Source organism: Lacerta agilis, chromosome 12 (genome assembly GCF_009819535.1).
Source record: "Lacerta agilis isolate rLacAgi1 chromosome 12, rLacAgi1.pri, whole genome shotgun sequence".
NCBI lineage: Eukaryota > Metazoa > Chordata > Lepidosauria > Squamata > Lacertidae > Lacerta > Lacerta agilis.
In genome coordinates, this window is record NC_046323.1 from 33,891,070 (window position 1) to 33,914,254 (window position 23,185).

The 23,185-nt window shown below is 42.9% G+C and overlaps 1 protein-coding gene across 1 annotated transcript in view; it reads left to right on the forward strand.

Annotated features, from left to right (window-relative positions):
* The window catches only part of LOC117055978 (macrophage mannose receptor 1-like), a 52,658-nt gene extending 29,686 nt beyond the window's left edge, over positions 1 to 22,972 (forward strand). The window contains exons 20-31 of the mRNA XM_033165949.1: positions 1,670 to 1,770; positions 4,062 to 4,204; positions 4,881 to 4,995; positions 5,719 to 5,861; positions 7,877 to 7,979; positions 10,019 to 10,251; positions 10,771 to 10,936; positions 11,798 to 11,950; positions 14,078 to 14,188; positions 18,502 to 18,687; positions 19,877 to 19,912; positions 22,489 to 22,972. Coding sequence (XP_033021840.1) covers positions 1,670 to 1,770; positions 4,062 to 4,204; positions 4,881 to 4,995; positions 5,719 to 5,861; positions 7,877 to 7,979; positions 10,019 to 10,251; positions 10,771 to 10,936; positions 11,798 to 11,950; positions 14,078 to 14,188; positions 18,502 to 18,687; positions 19,877 to 19,912; positions 22,489 to 22,718 — 1,720 coding nt within the window. The 3' untranslated portion in view covers positions 22,719 to 22,972. The remainder of the gene's footprint in view (positions 1 to 1,669; positions 1,771 to 4,061; positions 4,205 to 4,880; positions 4,996 to 5,718; positions 5,862 to 7,876; positions 7,980 to 10,018; positions 10,252 to 10,770; positions 10,937 to 11,797; positions 11,951 to 14,077; positions 14,189 to 18,501; positions 18,688 to 19,876; positions 19,913 to 22,488) is intronic.
* The last annotated feature ends 213 nt before the right edge of the window (positions 22,973 to 23,185 follow it).

A 23,185-nucleotide genomic window follows, 5' to 3' on the forward strand; every position in this document is an offset into this window, starting at 1 on the left:
TTACAACAATGTAAAAATACATTCTTAAAATTTACTATGCTGCCACAACTCCTTTGTCTCTCCCAGCTTTATTAAGACTGTGGGCACCACCTTCCCAATGACAAGCTTACTGCGCTCTAGAATAATGGAATCATAGAATTTAAGAGTTGGAAAGGAAACCCAAAGGTCATCTATTTCCTCCAAGCCTTCTGAGGGCACAGCGCTCCTTTCTCCCTGTAACTGGTATGGTGCGATGGTTGGAGGGTTGGACTATGGGCTTGGAAGCCAGAGCTGAATCCCCTCTCAGCCATGAAGCTCAGTGGGCCAGTCACTATTTCTCAGCCCAATGCATCTCACTAGGTTGTTGTCATGATAAAACAGAGAAGGGAGGACTATGTGCGACGTCTTGTGTGCTGTATACATGTAAGAATAAAGTAAAATAAACAAATGCCTTCTTTATCCGTCGAGGAAGAGGGCACTGCCCTATCTGCCTGAATCCTAGATGTTGAATATAGCTTGGATACGATGCGTCCTTAGTTCTTGCTCCTTTTTTTCTCTCTGCTCCCAGCCACACCCTGAATATTGCAGCAATGACAGTCTCCCTCTCCCAATGGCAGCCCTTTATGATGCCACTGGAAGAGACTGAGAACAAATCCTGGCTGCTGGTTGTCACTTTCTCCCACACCTGGCACATTCATCCTTTCCTCCATTCCAGTCAATGAAGGAGCAAGAAGAAGGCATGCCCGACCTTACTTCTACCCACCATATCACCACCACCACAAGCCACCTTCACTTCTCCCTCACTGCTGCTCCTCCATCTGGGCAATAAGAGGAGGTTTTCTATGTAAATGAAGAACCAATTAGATCTTTTGATCACCATTGCTTCAGAAATATATGCAGACATATATAGGAGCCAACTTCTAAGGGCCATGGGGTTTTGGCCCCCACAATAAAATATTTGAGGGAGCTGGGACAACCCCCCCCCAAAAAAGTAGATGGGCATTGCCTTCAAATGTTGTGTGTGCACCACATCATGTAATGGAGGCAGGGCTTACCTGCCCCCCGCAATATCTTATTCAAGTTGACACCCTTGAAGACGTATCAATCAGGCACTTGATTTAATGCTTGGGGGGGTATTTTTTTAAAATGCAGATTTAAATTGCCCTGATTTGAATCAGCGTACCCTACTGCCTTTTCTTCTATGGATAGTTTATGGTTCATGATCACCGACAAGAAGTGGATAGCTTAACCACAAATTTTGTTAAGCTTCATAATTGAGATAATGTTATCTATTAACATTATTTTATGCATTATCTTAAAGAAAAAGTTTTCTTGCCTCAGGCATAAAATCCAAATAACCTCGTGGTGATAAAAAATGATATTAAGGAAAGTAACGGGCAATTTGTTCTGCTTTAATAGCACCTCAATCTTTAATGCTTGTTTTCTGAGCGATTTTGGTTCCATTATTTCAGTAATACTGCTGGATATATTTAATGTTGTTTCCTCAAAAAGAAAATCTGGCAGTGCTGCCTGACAGAACACTAAGGTCAACAGCTAAACCTTTTTATTAGCTTGGTGTTCTTGGGCCACGGAGCTCCCCAAAAACCTGAAAACCATTGTAAAAATACGCAGTATAAATGAAACAGCTATGACTTTGTTCTGTCCAATACTGTCATATCATTTTCTCTAGCTGGTTGAATGGAACTCCAGTTACCTATGAAGCCTGGGCACCCAATGAACCCAACTTTTCAAACGAGGATGAAAATTGTGTCGTCATGTATTATAACACAGGCAAGTAGAATAAAATATTATTCTTTTAAAAATTCTGAGAATGTGTGTGCTTGATAGTGGCACAAAAATTAATTAATATATAGTTAACTACTACACACTGAACCTTTAGTCACGATAACTATTCGGTCTAAATATACACTGAAGGCCAGGGAGAAATCCATTACCTTGCTTTCAACACGACATATTGCAGTTATTAATATTGCTCATTTTGAAGCAAAAGGGTGAATATAAACTGGCTCTTCTTGAAATAAAAAAAAAAATTCCAATCCAAAAATATGATTCAAAATCTTTACTAACAGCACTTGCTCCAAAAACAAACATAAAACAAATAATGTAACACCCAGATAGTTGCATAATATTGTGTGCTGGTCCCAGCACACATAGTAAATCTTAGAGATATGAATTTCTTCTATTCAGAGCTAAAAACAAAGTTCTGTCCCTCCAAACACAGACTCCATTAGCCCAAAGCAGTGTTCTTCTGGAGAGAGTCATTAGCAGTCCTTTTTCTCTGGCTGCTTTCAGAGAACCAAAGGCCCAAAATGGTTCCTTGTAATTGAATACCTCATGTGATCTACAGTTAAACAGCTGACAGAGCCAACAGAGATACATTCTCAGTTAATTATCAATTTTTTAGGCACTCTGCTGGACTTGTTTAGTTCAGTGGAAGTTCCCATACTATACTATGCTTTTAGCAGTATACACAGAGAGTTATACAGAGTTATTTTCCATTTTGATGTACAATTAAACAATTATACTTAGCATGACAGGGTATTTAAATGTTTAAAGCACACTTGAGGCTATGTCCACATTACGGTATTAATATATACATGGATTGCTATTTCTATGGGTATGTTTGCTCGCCTTGGTCCTCCTTTCAGCTCTTGAGCAGCTGGGGCAATGACTGGTGCAAGGAGCTCTCTGGGTACAGTGGTTCCGAACTTAATTTGTTCCAGAGGTCCATTCTCTTAACCCGAAACCATTCTTAACCAGAGGTGTGCTTTCGCGAATGGGGCCTCCTACTGCCGCTGCGCTGCCAGCGCACAATTTCCATTCTCATCCTGGGGCAAAGTTCGCAACCCGGAGCAACTATTTCCGGGTTAGCAGAGTTTGTAACCCAAAGCGTTTGTACCCCAAGGTACCAGTGTGTGTGTGTGTGTGTGTGTGTGTGTGTTGGGAAATGTGTGTCCTTTCCTATCAGCAGAAGCAAAATGGAAGTAGGGGATGTGGTGAAAGATGGCAACACAGATATGACACAAGAACCTATGCATTCAGTGTGCTCCAGCATGGGCACAGCCAGGATATCAGGGGGGGCAGGCTTTATGTTAGGTGCTCAATTAGTTAACTTTTTTATTTATTTACTTGATTTAGGGGGGCAGCTGCCTCCATCCACCCCACACCCTCTAGCTACACCCATGCGTTCCAGTGTGGAGTATGGAGAAACAGGCTGCCAGTTGAATGGGGAAGATGTCAAGTGGATGACATCAAAAAAAAATCAAGGCAGCTGCAAATCCACACTAAACTCCCATGTGCATGGGCATTATATTTGTGTCACATAAGCAGGTGTATACAGCAAAGGAGATTTGGGGAGATGCTAAACAGACATATACATTAAAGATTGCTTATTTTTAATAACATTGGAACTGCAAGTAGTTCAAAATGTGAAGAACTGAGGATGTGAGGGCGACCTGGCTGCGACATCTGTCACCCCATTGATCGCCAGGGTTGATTTGGCTGATCTGGCTGGCTAGGCAGGTGTCCCCTTCCTCCCTCACCGCTCCATGTGCGTCCCTCCCGAAGCTGCGCGCTCGGTGGAAGAGGACGACCATCCCAGATAGAACGAGTGTACCGTTCTTCGGTCAAGGGTATACGATAGCTGCGCTCCCCTGCTAGAACCTCCAAACAAGCTCAAATTGTGAAGAACTGCTTATTTTATTTTGTTTTTACATTTATCCATAAGCCCCACTGTCTTCTAACATGGAACTTATGCAACATAGAGTGTGTGTGTTTGAAGCACATTGATCAGACCGAGACCAGCTTAAGTTCAGAAAAGTTGTTGTACCATGTGCCTTCAGACTATATACTGGCATAATTGGCATATATACCACAACAATTAAGGGCAGTGTGTTGACCTGCAAGCTCTATTTCCAGTACAGTAGTAGTAGTAGTAGTAGTAGTAGTAGTAGTAGTTGCTGTCAAGCCTTTATTTGTAATGCATCCTTGAACGGCTGTTTATTATTTTTCGTTTGGGAGTACTTTAATCTCACTGATCAACACATAACTTCTCTATTCAGGCTTATGGAACGACATAAACTGTGGTGCTGCGAACAGATTCATATGCGAAAGGGATACGAGTTCTGTCCATTCAGCTCCTGTTCCCACAATACCTGCACCTGTTGGGGGCTGTGCGGATGGCTGGCTTTTCTTTGATAAAAAGGTAACTAAGAAAGTGATTTCAAATATACTAGTATATTGCCCCTTTTCAGTTATTATAGCACATAGTTTTCCCAGAGCTTTTGAATATGCAGAGATTGCTCTCCATGTCCGCAGTTCTATGTAAGGGCTCTTTATAGAGGTTAAAATGAATGTGCACGTAGCTCAGGGTTTAAACCTCTCATCATCTCTCCCCGCCACCCCACTTCCGCCGTCCCCATGTATTTTGTTGTGTTGCAAAATAGAAGTGCCAGATTTTAAAATAAAAGGGGATATTTTTAAAGTTTGGTTTTGTATCATCTACCCAAAAGAGCAGTTAAATGGTATTCAAACTAAATTTTCAGAATTTGGTTATGTTAATTTTTTATTAAATGACACTCTTAGGGGGAAAACGGGTTGTTTTCTTCTCAAAGAGAAGCTCAAATGCTTCCCTCCCGTCCCTGTCAGTACCTATACTGCTCCTACAATTTGAAAAGTGTAGGCAGTTCTTTCATCTGATGCAGCAGGCAATTTCATCTTGTTGCATAGCAGAGCTGGCTGTAAAAACAACAACACCAAAACATTTAAAAGGCAATTACATTACCCAAAGCATCAAATTAAAAGCAGTTTTCAATCATTAGTTTGCTGACATTTATTTCTAAAAGAAAGTGGATATCACAGCTCTTTATTTTTCTTCACAGTGCTTCAAACTATTAGGTTTGAATGAAGAAGAGAGGAAAGACTGGCACAAAGCACGACATGATTGCAAAGAATCCGGAGGAAATCTGGCTAGCATACCAAACAAAGAAACACAAGGTGCAGTCATTGCTTTTAAAACACATTGTTCTTTTTTAAAAAAATATTTTATTTGTTGACTATAAGAACAACATATAATCAAATACAAGCAATCAAATACAGTGTTCCCCTAACCCCCCCCCCCAAAAAAAAAACCCAGCCCCAACTGCTCTGCAAGTTCAGGAGCCTGGGCTCATGTTACCGGTACTTTCATGCCAGACAAACTGGTGCTACAAGTCCTCCTTGCCACTCTGGTAACTTGAGAAACCACAGACCACAAGGCAACTATCTGGAAACAAAGAATAAACGACCATAAACCTCTGGTAAAATCCTGACTTTGTTTCTTCTACGATCTTCCTATTCAGATTTAGACCCTTCCTAAGCTGAGAGAAAGGTTTTCGTAGTAATTTTGGCCTATTGGTGCATTTTCCAGATGCAGAAGGGTGTGTGCTGGATTAGTTGCTCCTTTTTGTTACCTTAAGGCAGGGTGTCTTGTATCTGATGGACTAACACTCCTGTTAGCTCCAGCAAACATAGCAAATGGACAGGAATGGTGGCAGGTGCAGTTCAATAATTTCTGAGGGGCACCATGCTGGCAACTCCTGCATTAATCAAACTTTAAAGGTTTTTTTGTAAACAAAATACCGGTATATCAGTTCGTGGTATTGATTACTTGTTGGTCATGGCAGTGAAATCCACCATGGTGAAATTTGTATGTTTTAGTCATTGTTTTGTTTTTTTTAGCATTCCTTATGGTGCAATTACAAAGTGCTGCAATTGATCCTTGGATTGGACTGAATGATTGTAGTACTAATTACAAATTTGTATGGACAAGTGGAAGTGGAGTCTACTTTACAAACTGGGCCAGAAGATTTCCCAGTTACAAAGTAAGTCCTGCCTGCAAAAGCTTTCATCTCCCCCCCCCCAAAGATGAGAAATGTACCCTATATTCTATTCCTGTAATTCCTTCTCAGCATTAGCACCCCATTTATATATATATATCTCCCCCCCACACACACACCTACTTTGAGTGGCATCTACTTAGTTTATCTTTTAGTGCTGAAATATCAAAAGTAGGCAGCAGAGTTGTGAACAGATTCTGAAGAGCCTCTGTAGAAGTTGGCATGAAACAATTTATATTCCAAATAAGGCCTGTTGCATTAACTGTGTCAATTAAATTCGGTCTGGAGGGTTGGAAATTTCCCCTCAACAATCTCTGGACATTTTATTCTGTTTGCATTCTGCCAGTGGGTGAAGGATTTGAAGATCATCTGTCAATGCTTCGTTTCCTAGTTAAGAGTTAACACCTTCCACCCCAAAACCCACTGAAGTATTGCCATCCGTTTCAATTGTACATTCCCTACTGAATTGGGGAATTCAGACATTCTGAAGGGCACCTCGCCCATTTCCGTCCACACTTTCCTTGATCTTCAGACCGGCAGGTGCTGCCACATCTTTCTCAGATAGAAATCACTTATATTAGGTCTGACTAGGATTCAGAAACATGCTGACAAAGTTGCAAGAATCTGAGATGGCTTCTAAGGTAGCGTTTAAAATATTGTCCTGTCAGTGTGCTGGTGGGATGAGTTATTAGAATACCACCCACTGTCTAGGTGGAGTGATTGATAGTTACTGCTCTACTTTTGATGCTCACACCTGACAACCCTTTCGTTAAAAAAGCTGTGGTCAACCTCCTGCCAAGGCCTCTCATCAAGCTACGCCCACATGCCAATCACCTGGTGTCATTAGAGCAGGAAGAAAGGAGGATGGACTTCTGAAGTACTACATGTTGAAATCCTGGCAATCAGCTAACTTTCAAGCACCTTGTCCCCTGATGTCATTGTGGCATCAGGTGATTAACCAGCTGGCCACCCCTGCTTTAAAACTCTACATTTAAGCCTGGCTGCTATCCCCCCCCCCCCCGACTAGTTTTCAGGAACTGTCCTGAATCCTCACTCTGATATGTGGACTCCCTCTTGTGGAGGAGCTTGTGTGGAAATTTATCACACTGGGGGGGTGGGTACTCAGTGGTAATGTACTATTTCTGCCAAGACTGGAACTTAAGGGTGAGGTGGATGAATTGTCCGGCAGCAAGAGTAGGTGTTTCAAGCCAAGCTTCTGGTTGGAAGCAGTATTGTATCAGGAAGAGTCAGGCATCATGTGAGCAGTTTTATAGCTGGCCCCACTAACTACCCTACTTCCTGTAAACTTCAGCAGGGCCCTCATCCAGAGCAATGCCTCATTTAAAGATGCCTACCCCTGAGTAGGGTGCAGAGATGGGAGGCCTTGTGTTGCCAGACATGCAGTGCACATTTAGTCTGGTCTTGGATGTGGACTTGACACCATCTGATCCTGGAATCACACAAGCAATTGTGTAGTCTGGATTGTGCCGGGTTGTGTGATCTGTTAGCTTTCATCAGGTATGAATTCACAGGCACCCTTAGTTGTAGCAAGCTCAGGGTGTTTGTTGGACTCCACTAACTCCCTTTGATCCCAAGATACAATGGGGCCAGCCCCTCCTTAGATATTTCATTAAGTGGTGGAGGTTGTTTCTTGGCTGGGTTGGGCAAGACAGTGATGAGAAGCGATGAGTGATGAGAACTATCTCATCAAAAGACAGTGATGAGAACTATCTATCTGCAAACCTATTTCTAAAAAGATAGGATACTGCTTTCATCTAGTTACAGGTAGGTAGCCGTGTTAGTCTGCCATAGTCAAAACAAAACAAAATAAAAAATTCCTCCCAGTAGCACCTTAGAGACCAACTAAGTTTGTTCTTGGTATGAGCTTTCGTGTGCATGCACACTTCATCTAGTTTGAGAAGTACAAAAGGAGGGCTCTCAAGAAAAATCTATGACAAAAGGATTGCCCCCTACAAAACATAAGTGTTTTTATTCCTTAGGGAGACTGTGTTTTTATAATGAATGAGCCTCTACTGCAGGCAGGAAGGTGGAGAAATGGACCGTGTTCTGACAGGAAAAGCTACATCTGCCAAAGAAACACCGGTACATTTTAACTTTATTGATTACAGATGTTTGCAAGTTGATTATTGATTACGAGTGTAAGAAATTTTTGGCATAGGCATTGGGTATGTATCCTGAATCAACCAGTCAGACTGCTGATTTTTTCTTTTTGGCTTGGTCGAACTTAGATTAAGGTTCACCCTATGACAGGCACCCCCCCAAACTCGGCGTTGCAGATGTTTTGGGACTACAATTCCTATCATCCCTGACTACTGGTCCTGTTAGCTAGGGATGATGGGAGTTGTAGTCCCAAAACATCTGAAGGGCTGAGTTTGGGGATACTTGCCCTATGACGTACAGTACATCAAACAGAGTGATCCATCAGCCTCACCGCTTGGGACCGGTGTCATGGCCCATCAGCCCCCATCTGGCCACCATCCCATCCTTTATTGGGGTACCAAATCTTTTTAGCAGGAGGGTGTGGGATCCCCAGCACTGCCCCCTCTAGGCTAAGGAGCCAACCCAATGCCTTACCCACCATAAAGTTGTGACAGTTGGTGACCATTGCCATGAGGTAGGCAAAAACCTCTAGACAGGCCCAGTTCATTGGCAATAAAAATTCCTGTTGTTGTTGTTCAGTCATTCAGTTGTGTCCGACTCTTCGTGACCCCATGGACCAGAGCACACCAGGCACCCCTATCCTCCACTGCCTCCCGCAGTTTGGCCAAACTCATGCCAGTCGCTTCGAGAACACTGTCCAACCATCTCATCCGCTGTTGTCCCCTTCTCCTTGTGCCCTCCATCTTTCCCAACATCAGGGTCTTTTCCAAGGAGTCTTCTCTTCTCATGAGGTGGCCAAAGTACTGGAGCCTCAACTTCAGGATCTGCCATGGACAAAGACAACAGGCATATAAAAAAATTCCTTAGCTGGATCTTGAGCATGGCCTGCCCACTTACCTCCAGGCAGGACCGGAGGCTGATGCATAGGGAAGAAGGGTGCGGGATCTAGTGGCAAACAAGCCAGGAACCACGATCGTGGCTCCCCTTTTATGAATGACATGGCCATACCCACTAGCCTGCCTGTCATAGGCCCATTAAACAGACAGGCTCCCGCCAACTCACATGACCACAGGAGGAGGGTTTTGTCCCCCAACGGATATGCAGGACAGGAAGAAGGTGCCCAGCTCAGCTGTGGTCACGCCAGACCACAAACCACCACTTCCAGGGGACTTAAGTTAAGTGGCAAATCTGCCAAAGAAACACTGGTGCGTTTTTAGGGGGAGTCACAGAAAACAATGTGTAATTCAGGTTGACTTATGGAGACCAAAGGTAGTTTTCTATGTCATATCATTTTGTTCTTAAATAAAAATTAGATGGCCAACTGTCTTTGTATTAGAGATTAAACACTGAGCCGTATAAAGAAAAAAACCGCAGTTGTGACAACTATATCTTATAGGTGCATAGAGATTAACTGTTATGAGAGAGAGCCTCAGATGTGCACCTGCTGAGATGTAACTTGGTTTTTCTTCCCCGAAATAGGACCAAAAGAGGCATAGGTTGAGTTCTATTTTTGTGTCATAATATCTAATCATATTCAACATGACAGGATTCTCCCGTAATTTGTGCAAGTTCATTTGACCAGAAGAACAGAACTCCATGTGTACAGCTGTTGTCCTAAGTGTATTTCTTGAACCCACCTTGAATGACTGAACAGAGGTTTATTATAGTAAGCTAAATGAAGAATAGTTTCTTGAAGACTTTGTGAAGAAATGAATGTGTTTCAAAAGGGCCTGTTGACTACATGTTGGGAATTTGGTTTACTTCTATTGAGACTATAAAGGAAATATATTTTGATGCCTCATCTGTATCATCTTGAACTAGAACTTTACTGTAATGTTTTTGTTGAGATTTAAAATGTTGATTTTTCAAGGTTTTTTAATGTTTCATTTTTAGTAACTTTGAGATATTAAAATGTGTGTGATAACAATATTACAAAATTTCAGTGTCCAGTGAAATAAAATATTTGTAACATATAAAGTCTAATCTGGACTTTGTCTTTTCCTTTGATTGCTTTCCTATAGACCCTGCATTATCGCAGCCTGAAACAATGGCTCCAGCCTCTCGCCATATCCCTTTTGGGAATAGCAGCTACTCTTTCATTGGTCCCAAAATGACTTGGGAAGAGGCCAGGAAAAAATGTAATTCAGAACACTCAGAGCTTGCCAGCATTTGGAATCCCTACATTCAATCATTCCTATGGCTGTGGGCATTGAAATATGGAGAGCCTGTATGGATTGGTCTAAATAGCAATATGGTAAGAACTTGGCCAAGCAAGCCAAGTTTGTGGCTCTTGTGTGCTGTGGAAATCAATTCAGGTGGGATACCAGTGATGGAGCAACACCACAGTTGAAGAAGGATATTGACAAGCTGGAACATGTGCAGAGGAGGGTGACCAAGATGATCAAGGGCTTGGAACCAAACCTTATGAGAAACAATTTAGGGAGTTGGGTATGTTTAGCCTGGAGGAGAGAAGACTGAGAGGTGATATAATAGCCATCTTCAGATATCCAAAGGGCTGTCACATGGAAAGGGTGGGGAAAGCTTCTTTTCTTCTGCTCTGGGAGGTAGGAGAATTCAGCTGTGATTTCTACATTGCAGGGGTTGGGCTAGCTGAGCCTTTGGGCCTCTTCCAACTCTATGCAATTATGTGATTCTATTAAGTGTGTGCGCAAGTAAAACGAAAGGGAAAAATAAATGGTGCAGAGTTCATGTTGTGGGAAACAAATATTTTTCTAAACCAGCATGTGTTGTTCCATGTGCATTTGGATTTTAGACTGGTGGGCGCTACACGTGGATAAACAACCGGAAACTGGCATATACTAATTGGGCACCTGAAGAACCAAAGCAGAAAACAGCCTGTGTCTACTTAGACCATGATGGGCACTGGAAAACAGGAGCTTGCAATGAAACCTACTTTTCTGCCTGTGCGCAGTATAATGGTAAGCAAAGGAAGTGTCTGTTTTCATGTGGAACATTACTTTCTAATTCCAATAAAGTCTCCATTTGAGCACAGTACTGAGATATGTGCTCTTGGCACTTTTGACTATTTTGTAAGGAGTAAATGAGTAAAAAGTTACTATTTAATCCATCAGGTTAGAATAATAAACAAACAAAAATAGAACTGAGGCTACAATAAGCAATTAAGCGTCAGAGAGCTAGCTTCCAAAGGAAGGAGGGGTAACGAAGCAGGGGGTCTTTTTCCTGCTTTGAAATCCCCCTTACCAAATGGTCTTTCTCCTTGAGTTTTTTTACTGCTGTACCTTTGTAATTAGCTGCCCTGCCCTCTTGTGAGAGGAAGGGTAGAAAAATATAACAACAGCAGCAGATTTGGCAGCTGCTGCTCGGACGACTGCCAAGGAGAGAGGGGAGAGGAGAGGAGGCTGAGGGAACACTCCGCAAGGGAGGGTGTTCGAAAAAGGGTGAGAGGCTGCCAGCTCTGTAGGCAAGGGGTGACATAACTGGGCTCCTGAGCCCCACAGGGGCGCTGCAGAAAGAATGCAGTTGGTCAAGGGAGACATGGACTCAAAAAGGTTGAAAACCTCTGCACTAAAGGCATTAGTAGGCACCTGTCTGTAGCAGTTCATTTAAATGTCTGGATTGCACAGTGGGGGTTCCCTGCTTTGACATGTGCAAATTCATACAGATCCCATTTCACACTTATGAGCCTAAGATCCCTCTGAGATATCGTGCTTTGCTTCATGATTCACGATTTCTCTGAACCTTATGCACCTCGCTAGTGTTTATAGATTTCTAAGTTGCCTGTTCTCTTTTTTGAAAGAAAAGTATTTTCTCCGTAATAGGTACAATCCCAACTGAGGAACCACAACTGCCAGGAAGATGCCCTGCATCAAAAGAAGATGGGAAAGCTTGGATACCTTTTCGGGCTCATTGCTATCAATTCTACTCTGGTTGGTATAATTGGCCAAGAGCTCTCTTCGAATGCGCTCAGTTAGGTGGGTATCATTTTGAATGAGATCACAACATGAATTTTTCTATTCTAGTTAGCACAGAATGCCAGTGTGGTATGGTGAGTACCTGCACTGCAGTTCTCTCCTATACGTGTCTATCCAGAAGTAAGTCCCATTGAGTTCAATGGCACTTATAGATGCCTATGTAGATATAGGATTTTAGCCCTGGACTTTGACAAGAGAGGCAAAAGCTCAAATCACTAGATTACCGTACGCCTTTCAGCTTAGTATAAGCTGCAAGGATAAATTGGGAAACACGATGAGCCCAGCGTCTCATCGTAAACTCTCATTGGAGATAATGTATGATGAAAATGTAATAAATTACCAAACATATACTATTAATGGGCTGACACTAAAGAACTGTGTGGCTATTTTCCTTTTACGTGCAGTTAGAAATACAGAGTGAAATATGTTTGAAGTATTGGAGTTCAGGATTTGTGAACCATCTAACTTGCAAAAATGACATTTATTTTAAATGTTTGATAGTATTACCGTATTTCACCACATAATGGTCACCACCGCATAATAGTCCCACCGAAAATGATCCCAGAGCATTCCTTGCATAATAGTTGCTGGGTAACTACTTTTGAGGCTCCTCTAGACCTCAGGCCTCTTCCTTTCCTCCTCCAGCTGCCACTACCCCTGTTCCCCTCATACCTCGCCAGCTTGGCCATGAGCTCCTACCTAGTGGGAGTGGAGCGAGTGGGAATATTTCTTCCCACTTTCCTCCTGCTGCTTTTTTATCGCTTTTTCAGTATGAACCGATGCCGGGGATGGCTGGGACATGTGGGCTGAGGGGAGACACGGCGGGTATCGGCAGGCCTGGCCACAGGCACTGCTGTCGCCACTCATTTGCTGTCCCCATGGCGTTCCTTACCGGAACTTCCTGTCCAAATTTGAATGGCTGTTCTGCTCTTGCAGTGCAAAGTATAGAGCAGTGACTATTGTTCACCATAGAGATTCTGATAGATGAGCAACGCTGCTGCACATCAGTAGGCTGGGCAATGGAACATATGCCCAGAGTGGCTGGGGAGGCCCTGCCAGATGGGCAGGGTATTATTATTATTATTATTATTATTATTATTATTATTATTATTATTTATATGCACAAGGAGGGGCTTCGTTTTTACAGAAAGGTAAGCTAGTGTCTTTCCGTTTTCTCTCCCCATGGTCCCGATAACAACAGTTATTTTGTCTCCAACTGGTGCTCGCTCTCCCCATGCCATCGGCCCATCTCCTCAGATCCACCTGACATTTTTTCCCCATTTCCCCCCTCTCATAATAGTCACACTCTTGTATTTCCCTGTGTAATAGTTGCACCCCAACCCTTTTGGAATGGAAAAAAATCGGCACCAAAAATGTGACCATTACGCAGTGAAATACGGTGACCTTAAATGTTTTTCTTAATTATTATTACAGTGGTACCTCTGGTTACGTACTTAATTCGATCCGGAGGTCTGTTCTTAACCTGAAACTGTTCTTAACCTGAAGCACCACTTTAGCTAATGGGATCTCCCGCTGCTGCTGTGCTGCCAGAGCACGATTTCTGTTCTTATCCTGAAGCAAAGTTCTTAACCTGAAGCATTATTTCTGGGTTAGCGGAGTCAGTAACCTGAAGCGTATGTAACCCGAGGTACCACTGTATTAGGGAAAGGATCTAGGTTACAATTATTCTTTTCTACTAAAACATTATGCAATAGGATAGTAATTACACTTTCTCTAAGGTATCCAGAACCTTATAATGTTGCCAGTACTGCACAGTACTGCACATTGGTCATGCTCTCTTAGAAGAAGAAGAAGAGTTTGGATTTGATATCCCGCTTTTCACTACCCGAAGGAGTCTCAAAGCGGCTAACATTCTCCTTTCCCTTCCTCCCCCACAACAAACACTCTGTGAGGTGAGTGGAGCTGAGAGACTTCAAAGAAGTGTGACTAGCCCAAGGTCACCCAGCAGCTGCATGTGGAGGAGCGGAGACACGAACCCGGTTCCCCAGATAACGAGTCTACCACTCTTAACCACTACACCACACTGGCTCTCCTTAGGCAGTCTCATATTTTTCAAGGGGAAGACAACTTTTAACAAGCTAACTTTACTCCTCTTCTGTATCGTAGGTGCCACCTTGACTTCGGTAGCAGATTTAGCTGAACTGCATTTTTTGATGGTTCACACTTTTCATTTATCTATGGATGAGTATTGGATTGGAATGTACAGAAATTACGATGGTAACTGTTTAACATTCAATGTTTAATGTATAATATATTATTAATGCAAAAATATGTTCAAACATAAGGCATTTCATTTTTGTTTTGGTTTTTGGAAGTAAAAGAGCTCAGCGGGAATAACTGTTAGGGCAAGCAAATTCACACCACCTTGTATTTATGAGTCTGCTTGGCATGCATCCAGGAAATTCACCTGTTTTCTGTGAGTTCTTTCATGGCGTGTGCACTATCTTATTGCCCCCTGGAAATTGAAATTTGCTTCCCCCCCTTTTTTTTTTTTACTAATCTCCTATCATGGAAGAGAGCTGTCTGGAAATTCAAATACATTGCATCCAACCAAACTTCACTGAGAATAATAAAAGGGTTATATGTGAAAGGGGGCAACTACATAAATTGTGGCAAAAAAAATCAATTTACCCAAAACAAGATGCCAAAAAAGGTCTGCTTGGTCAAGTGCTTTGAGCATCTAATGATAGCAATCAACAAGAGTTTCAACTAGATAGCAAATGGCAATAAAGGGAGCAAACCTCCTTTCAAATCTTTAAGCCCTGTCCCTAATCACATCCCTTTTAGTTTGATTCTAGCTCTGCTATCTGTCCCAGATGTCCCTCTGGGCATATTGGGAATATAAACATACCCAGCTCCTCCCTAAGACTTGGTTTAGACTCTGTTATCTCTCAGAAGACATGCTGAACTAAATCAAACAGGGATTATTGTCCCATATCTCTGCTGAAGTCCTTTCTGGACGCCATCAAACGCCATCTCCTTTTTAACCTAGACCCCCTGTTAAGAATACCCAGAGGCAAGCACCTAAAAGGATTCCTTCTGCCTCTAGACTGCCACCTTCGGATGTTTCAGACCCATTTGTTAGATTAGACCAAGATAAGAATGAATGGAGTGATAGTTCCCATATGCCACACCAAGCTTTCACATCACTTATTCCAAGATTTGCATTTCATGCATTTTCTATGCAGAGCATTACAAACTTTTGAGCTTAATTCACCACCCACCCACCCTGAGACTGCCTTTCCTGTCTCCAAAGCTGCCGCTGTCCTTAAGAAACCCCAACTCTCTTCCTCAGGAGTCCTGGTTCCTGCTCCTTTGAAGACTATTAGGGCAGGAGGAGAGTCTAGAGTATAAAAAGGTGTAGCCATCACTAATAAATTTTACACGTTGCAAACTTAATTCATGGATTCCCTTAAAACCCCTAGCGTAGATTTTTCCAGTTTCTAAATTAATTTCCCAACTTCTGCTTCCTAGATTCACAATTGAAGGGCACCACTGAATAGAGATTGGGCTACATAATCATTAAGCCTCCATCCTAGCCATTAGAGCACCATACGTGGTCAACCAGACATACGTTATGGCTCAAACACTGGGATGCAAACACTCTACCTTTTGTCAACCTCTCCATTGCTCCATATGTAGCAGGCTAATTCTTCGGGGGGGGGCCCTAAAAGACTTCCTAGTTGAAGCTAGGCACAAGTGGAAGGCTTAGCTAACACACAAAATCGACATCAAGCAACAGAATAGGCTCTATTCTCCATATTTCTACAACCCACCCTGGCTATCGAGCTTGCTGATTCTGCAAACTGGATGCATGCTAGGAGTCCTACCACACAAAGGCTGCTGCCTGCATTTTGACCACTAGATGGAGCCATCAACCACTTTTTTACAGTCAAACCTTGGTTCTTGAACGGCTTAGTTGACGAACGAATCGGTTGCCATACACTGAAAACCCAGAAGTAAGTGTTCCGGTTCTCCAACGTTTTTCGGAAGCCAAACGTCCGACGCGGCTTCCGCTTGAGTGCAGGAAGCTCCTGCAGCCAATCAGAAGCCACACCTTCATTTTCGAACGGTTTCGGGAGTCAAACGGACTCCCAGAACGGATTTGAATCAAGGTATTACTGTACTTCGAAATGGCAAACCACACTTCAGGTAGGGTGGAGCCCAGGACCAACATGTGACTCTTGTATGGGCACATGATGCTACCCTGGATCAATCAGGATATGTTTTAGACCAGGCATAGGCAACCTCGGCCCTCCAGATGTTTGGGGACTACAACTCCCATGATCCCTAGCTAACAGGACCAGTAGTTGGGGATGATGGGAATTGTAGTCCCCAGACATCTGGAGGGCCGAGGTTGCCTATGCCTACTTTAAACCCTAAGTCGTAGGTGAGTGGAAATGGACTCTATAGTGGTATGCTGAATGGGACAGGCAGCACAAAATTCCTGTCTTTTATAGTTGGGATTCTTTAACATCTTGGGCAGTGGCGGAGTAAGGCTCCACGGTACCCGGGGCGGCAAAGGCGCATTGTGATGTCACAGCGCCCTGCCCCCAGGGCGTTTCCGGGAGTGCCGCCGCCGCTTCTGCAGCCCCCTTTTAAGCCGAAGAGCCCCCTTTTAAGCTCTGCGACTCAAAGGGAGGCTGTGGAAGCAGCGGTCCGATGACAGCGCACTCCGTCGTCAGGCCATGCGCAGCCGCTCCCAGGGTGACGGAGGGAGCGGCAGCACGTGGGAATGGTGGGAGGGGCTGCCGCTTGTCACCCCCACCCCACGCACCGCCGTTCACTCCGTTGCCCCGGGAGCAGCAGCAGGGTGACCGGCGTTGCGTGGGGAGTGGCGGGAGGGGCCGCCGCTTGTCACCCCCACCCGCCGCTTGTCACCTCTGTCACCCGGGGCGTGCCGCCCCCACTGCACCCCCCTAGCGGCGCCCCTGATCTTGGGACACCTAACACAACTCCTCCATATGATTTCAGTTATTGAACTGAGATATGAGGCCTCAAAACTTAAGGTATCCTGGAATCAAGTTGTTCAGAGTTTTGTGTATCAACATAAGAACCCTGGTAGTATGTGGACCACTTATATGCCACTTTCCCACAATGAGCTGTGTCCAAAGCAGCTTACAACAAACATTCAAAATATTGAAATGCAGAGCACTGGACATTCAAATATACAAAATGCAGAACATGTCAGTAAATTCAACGATTTGGCAAACATAGAATAAATTCAATATTACAAAAGGCTTAAGTACCAACACACAAAGCAAAACAAGCATTAAACAACAATAAAGGTTCTGTTGCTGGTCTTGCTTCACTCCGATGATGCTTAAATACAGTTCAGAGCTATGCCGCTGCATTGGGGATGGGTTAATGCTGCCAAAAATCACAGAGATCATTAGTGCATTCAGTGTTCTGATATGATAATGGTGGTATCTTGCACATTTTCAAAACTGCAAACTTTTGAGAGGAAAAGCAGTCAGTCTAGTTTTAAAACGTATTTTCATATCTGAAGGCAGCCCTGTATGTTGTTGTTGTTCAGTCGTTCAGTCGTGTCCGACTCTTCGTGACCTCGTGGACCAGAGCACGCCAGGCACGCCTATCCTCCACTGCCTCCCGCAGTTTGGCCAAACTCATGCCAGTCGCTTCGAGAACACTGTCCAACCATCTCATCCTCTGTCGTCCCCTTCTCCTTGTGCCCTCCATCTTTCCCAACATCAGGGTTTTTTCTAGGGAGTCTTCTCTTCTCATGAGGTGGCCAAAGTACTGGAGCCTCAACTTCAGGATCTGTCCTTCTAGTGAGCACTCAGGGCTGATTTCTTTGAGAATGGATAGGTTTGATCTTCTTGCAGTCCATGGGACTCTCAAGAGTCTCCTCCAGCACCATAATGCAAAAGCATCAATTCTTCGGCGATCAGCCTTCTTTATGGTCCAGCTCTCACTTCCAAACATTACTACTGGGAAAACCATAGCTTTAACTATACGGACCTTTGTCAACAAGGTGATGTCTTTGCTTTTTAAGATGCTGTCTAGGTTTGTCATTGCTTTTCTCCCAAGAAGCAGGCGTCTTCTAATTTCGTGACTGCTGTCACCATCTGCAGTGATCATGGAACCCAAGAAAGTGAAATCTCTCACTGCCTCCATTTCTTCCCCTTCTATTTGCCAGGAGGTGATGGGACCAGTGGCCATGATCTTAGTTTTTTTGATGTTGAGCTTCAGACCATATTTTGCGCTTTCCTCTTTCACCCTCATTAAAAGGTTATTTAATTTCTCCTCACTTTCTGCCATCAAGGTTGTGTCATCAGCATATCATCAGCCCGGTATAGGGATGGCTATTAATGTTTGATGTCTCACTGTGTTTTTATAATTTGTTACAAGCCGCCCAGAGTGACTGGGGGAACCCATTTAGATGGGAGTGGTACTAATAGTAGTAGTAGTAGTAGTAGTAGTAGTAGTAGTAGTAGTTGGTATTGTCTTACACTTATTATTCTACTGTTTTCCATTTCATTATGTAATTTGTTTATTTTTATAAACAGGAGAATGGCTGTGGCAAGATAATACTGCACTGGATTTTGTCAATTGGGACAATGAAAAGCCCACACCTGATCCTAAGTCACAACGTTTTCAAAATGAGAAATGCGTTTTCATAAACAGCCAAAATGGGAAGTGGTTCAGAGAATACTGCGCCCATAGCAAAGGATATATATGTAAAATAAACAAAAGTAAGTCTTAAATGGTTATTAAACTTAATTTACCAATAACTCTGATTCAATATAGTAGTTTAATGATGAGTAGAGCTTAGGACTTTTTCCTGTCTTAGCATTTTAACGACACCCCCCCCCCCAAAAATGTGCTATCCTTACTAGCAAGTTCTCAGCATTCTTTGTGGCAATCTCTCCATAGATATACTGTCTACCATCCTTTATGTAGCATAAGCCACTTTTCATCAAATGGAGGCTCTGCTTTTTGTCTTTCCTGCTCTTTGTCACTTCCTACTGTCTTTCTCCAGGGGACCCAGGTGGCGCTGTGGGTTAAACCACATAGTCTAGGGCTTGCTGATCAGAAGGTCGGTGGTTCGAATCCCTGCCACGGGGTGAGCTCCCATTCTTTGGTCCCAGCTGCTGCCCACCTAGCAGTTCGAAAGCACGTCAAAGTGCAAGTAGATACATAGGTACCGCTCCAGTGGGAAGGTAAATGGCGTTTCTGTGTGCTGCTCTGGTTCGCCAGAAGCAGCTTAGTCATGCTGGCCACATGACCCGGAAGCTGTCTGCGGACAAACGCCGGCTCCCTCGGCCTATAGAGCGAGATGAGCGCCGCAACCCCAGAGTCGTACATGACTGGACCTGATGGTCAGGGGTCCCTTTACCTTTACTGTCTTTCCAGCTTCTGGCAGACCTTATTGATGCTTCTGATCATTGACACCCTAATAATAAATGGCAGAAGTGAAGACAGAACCAAAGCTGAAGCTTTTTGTTTGTTTGTTTTTTTGCTGCTAATAATATGATAGCCTGTCTTTTACGTATAATAGTATTACTAACATTTGATAAATGCCTAATAATAAATGTTCTCCCCTTTATCATTTTCAGTCCCTAGAATTGTGGAGTTTTTTATAATTCATAATGTTTTTATAAATCAGTCCTTTTCTTCAAGAGGAAATATAATTTAATAGTTTCCACACTGACAGGTTTAAAATTGAGGTCACTATATTTGATGTTGCTATCACAGGGTTTTGGTGAATTCACTAAACATTTCAGATTCAATGCTTGTTCTACATTTTTTAATAGTCAAGTTTTGTACTGAAACCTTAGCATTGGTAATAAGCACTAGTAAAGAATCATGCCTGACTTTTGGTTCTGTATTTTGCTGTTATATCTATAATTTACGCAGTAAGCATATCTTTTCTTTTTATAGTTATTGAAGAGGTGACAGCTCCTTCAAAAGTGCCTGGTAAGACTCTTATTAAAATAACTAAATGAACGTGTTAAGCATCTACTGTTGGCAACAGCAGGTGGGTTTTTCCCTTAGACAATTTATTAGATTTTCTATCAAAAGAGTAAATCCAGATTAATGGGGCCAGAGGAGGGAATGCAGGTGGACACTGCAAAGACCTTGCAGACATCAGGTCATTTTCCCCACCACAGCTCAGCTTTCACTCTTTGCTCCCCATTCGTAATGAGAATGAAGCTTAACATATTCGGCAAAACTTGTAATGCCTTTGAAAGAAATGACAAAAATGGCCCACCACGTAGGACAAAATGTAGTCTAAAGTCACAGCCAGTAGTTAAATCTGCAGTGAAAGAACCATGGCCCCACATTTGAGGGGCTTCTAAATCATGGAAGTATCATAAATGGGGCAACTGAGGCCACAACAAACTCTCTGATCAAGATCAAGTTATCATGCAGAATGGTGGCCAGTTCCTTCCTCTTGAGCATAATGATTCTGAGTTGTTTCACTACTAAAGTGGTACCTTGGTTCTCAAACTTTAATTTGTTGGGAGCCAGTGTGGTGTAGTGGTTAAGAGCGGTAGACACGTAATCTGGGGAACCGGGTTCGTGTCTCCCCTCCTCCCCATGCAGCTTCTGGGTGACCTTGGGCTAGTCACACTTCTTTGAAGTCTCTCAGCCCCACTCACCGCACAGAGTGTTTGTTGTGGGGGAGGAAGGGAAAGGAGAATGTTAGCCGCTTTGAGACTCCTTTGGGTAGTGAAAAGCGGGATATCAAATCCAAACTCCTCCTCTTCTTCTTCTTCTTCTTCTTCTTCTTCATTCCGGAAGTCAGTTCCAAAACCAAAGTGTTTCAAAACCAAGGTGCACAAAATGGATTAATCCATTCCACACTTTTAAAAATAACCCCTAAAACAGCAATTTAACATGAATTTTGCTATCTAACGAGACCATTGATCCATAAAATGAAAGCAATAATCAATGTACTGTACTATAAAATAAATAAGACAGTATTGTAGATGATAAAAATTGAATTTTTTTTTCTTACCTGCACTGATGATAGTGTTGTTCAGATGGGGGGGGGGCTTTAATCCATTTCCGCAGTCACACAATCAATCAATCAATCAATCAATCAGTAGCTGAACTGGGTTCCACATGGTCACAAAAGCAAATTAACCAAAAACACAAAATAAATAGCAGAAACGAAAGCGCCAGACTTAATCAGTTCCAGAAGTCGGTTTGACTTCCGAAATGTTCAAAAACCAAAGCACAGCTTCAGATTACTGCAGGCACCCTGGAAACAATAGCCAACAGCTGCATTGGATGTTTGGCTTCTGAAAAATGTTCGAAAACCACAACACCTAGTGCCGGGTTTTTGGCATTTGGGAACCAAGGCGTTTGAGAACCAGGGTGCCACTGTATTAATAACGTCATTTTGCCCGGAGGGCTGCCACTCCACCCCCACCCCAGTAGCATTCATGTCTTTCGTAGCAGTATGGCAGGCAAAAATCAACAGCGGAACCTTTTCTCAGGGTAATCCCTACCAGTTATGAGGGCATGAACTGGTTCTGCTGGCTTTACTGGGGAAGAAAGGATGGTAGCTCTTTTCTGGTAAAGAACAGGTACCAAGAAGCAGGAGAGTTGGTGGATGGGAGAGAAATCTTGATTTAGTGGAAAATTCAATAGCATATGAAAAGTGGGGTGGGGGGAGAGGGTAAGCTCCTCTCTCATCTGCATATCTATAAAACAATGGTACAGTATCCTGTTAAAGTTGTAGTGCAAATTGCCTTGACATTTGGGAATTGTTCAGCTGCACTGAAATATCCAACATCTTTTGGGTTGGATTCCTTCACAACCTGCCAAAACTCTTTCTTTTAAAATGGCCTTTCTTTTTCTACTTCAAGGAGAATCAGAGCATCTCTCATACACACACAGGTTCTGATTCCACATCAGTTTGGCTTCTGTATCTCCTTCCCTCCCTGCCCCCCCCCATCAGATGGCCATTTCCTTGGTTTGTAAGCTCTCAGCAGACTATGCTTTGGTGCAGCAAACAACAATAGGGATGTGTGAATCTGTTGGGTTTGGTTTCTTTCAGCTTCTCATTTTTCCATCTTAAATTTGTCTCTCAACATTTCCCCACCCATTTGCATTCATGGGGTACTGAAAATTCAACATCATTTTAGTGTGATTTTTTTTCTGAGCAAAAACATGTTTGTGTGCAATTTCCCCCAATATAAACATTTTTTACAAAACAATTTCCCTATATACAATGTATTTTTGTCTGTTATTTTAACTAATATCTGTACTCCTTACTCCAGTAGATACATTTTTGAACATATTACTTCACAGGATAACTGGATTACAAACTTCAGGCAGCTGAAATTGATAAAAGATGGCTGTATTTCAGTTTTCATATTGTTTTAGAAAGTGTGAATTTGGTGGGTTTGACATTAATTTATCCCTTATCCCTAAACACCACCCAGCTGTCTTAGTCATACAATGAGATAGTCATTGGTTATAGTATAAAGTAGATACTGCTCTCTCTGTGTGTGTGATATGCATTTTTTCCCCATTGGTAGAGCAAGAAGACAGTCTGGCATCAACACATGGCAGAGTTCTGAAGGCGTTTCTCCTAGTTATCTTCCTCCTCCTCATTGGTGTGGGTGTAGCAGTCTGTGTTTTCTACAAAAGAAGAGGCAGACGACAAGAAATCACTGGTAGCATTGACAACCCTATGTATCACGACACAGTAGTCATTCTTCCAAATAAAGAGTCAGAAATGGGTGAGGATGAAAAAGAGGCAGAATAACAAATGTGTAACTCTATACACATTTCCCTGGGAGTAAGTCACATTGAGCTCACTGGACCATTGTAGGAAATTAATTGTTCCAAGCTGCAATATGTAGTGGTACTTCCTGTGACGAGACTCATGATGCCACAATGTAAACATGATTATTACTTAGTGAAAACAAATGTTATATGAAATATTTTCAAATTAAAGATTACTTGACTTGAAAAACTAAGTGTGAAGACTCCTATCTTACTTCAGAGCCCCAGTCAGTCGCTTATGTTCAGAGCCACTTGCTGAGCTCTCCCCCTTCCAAGGTTAGGGTTCATCTCATCCCTAGGTACTTTCTTGTTGTTGTTTAGTCGTTTAGTCGTGTCCAACTCTTCATGACCCCATGGACCAGAGCACGCCCAGCAGGTTTCCTTATTTATCCTTCTGCCACTTGGGCTACCACTGGTTTGCTGCCCCAGACTTTACAACCCTATTTC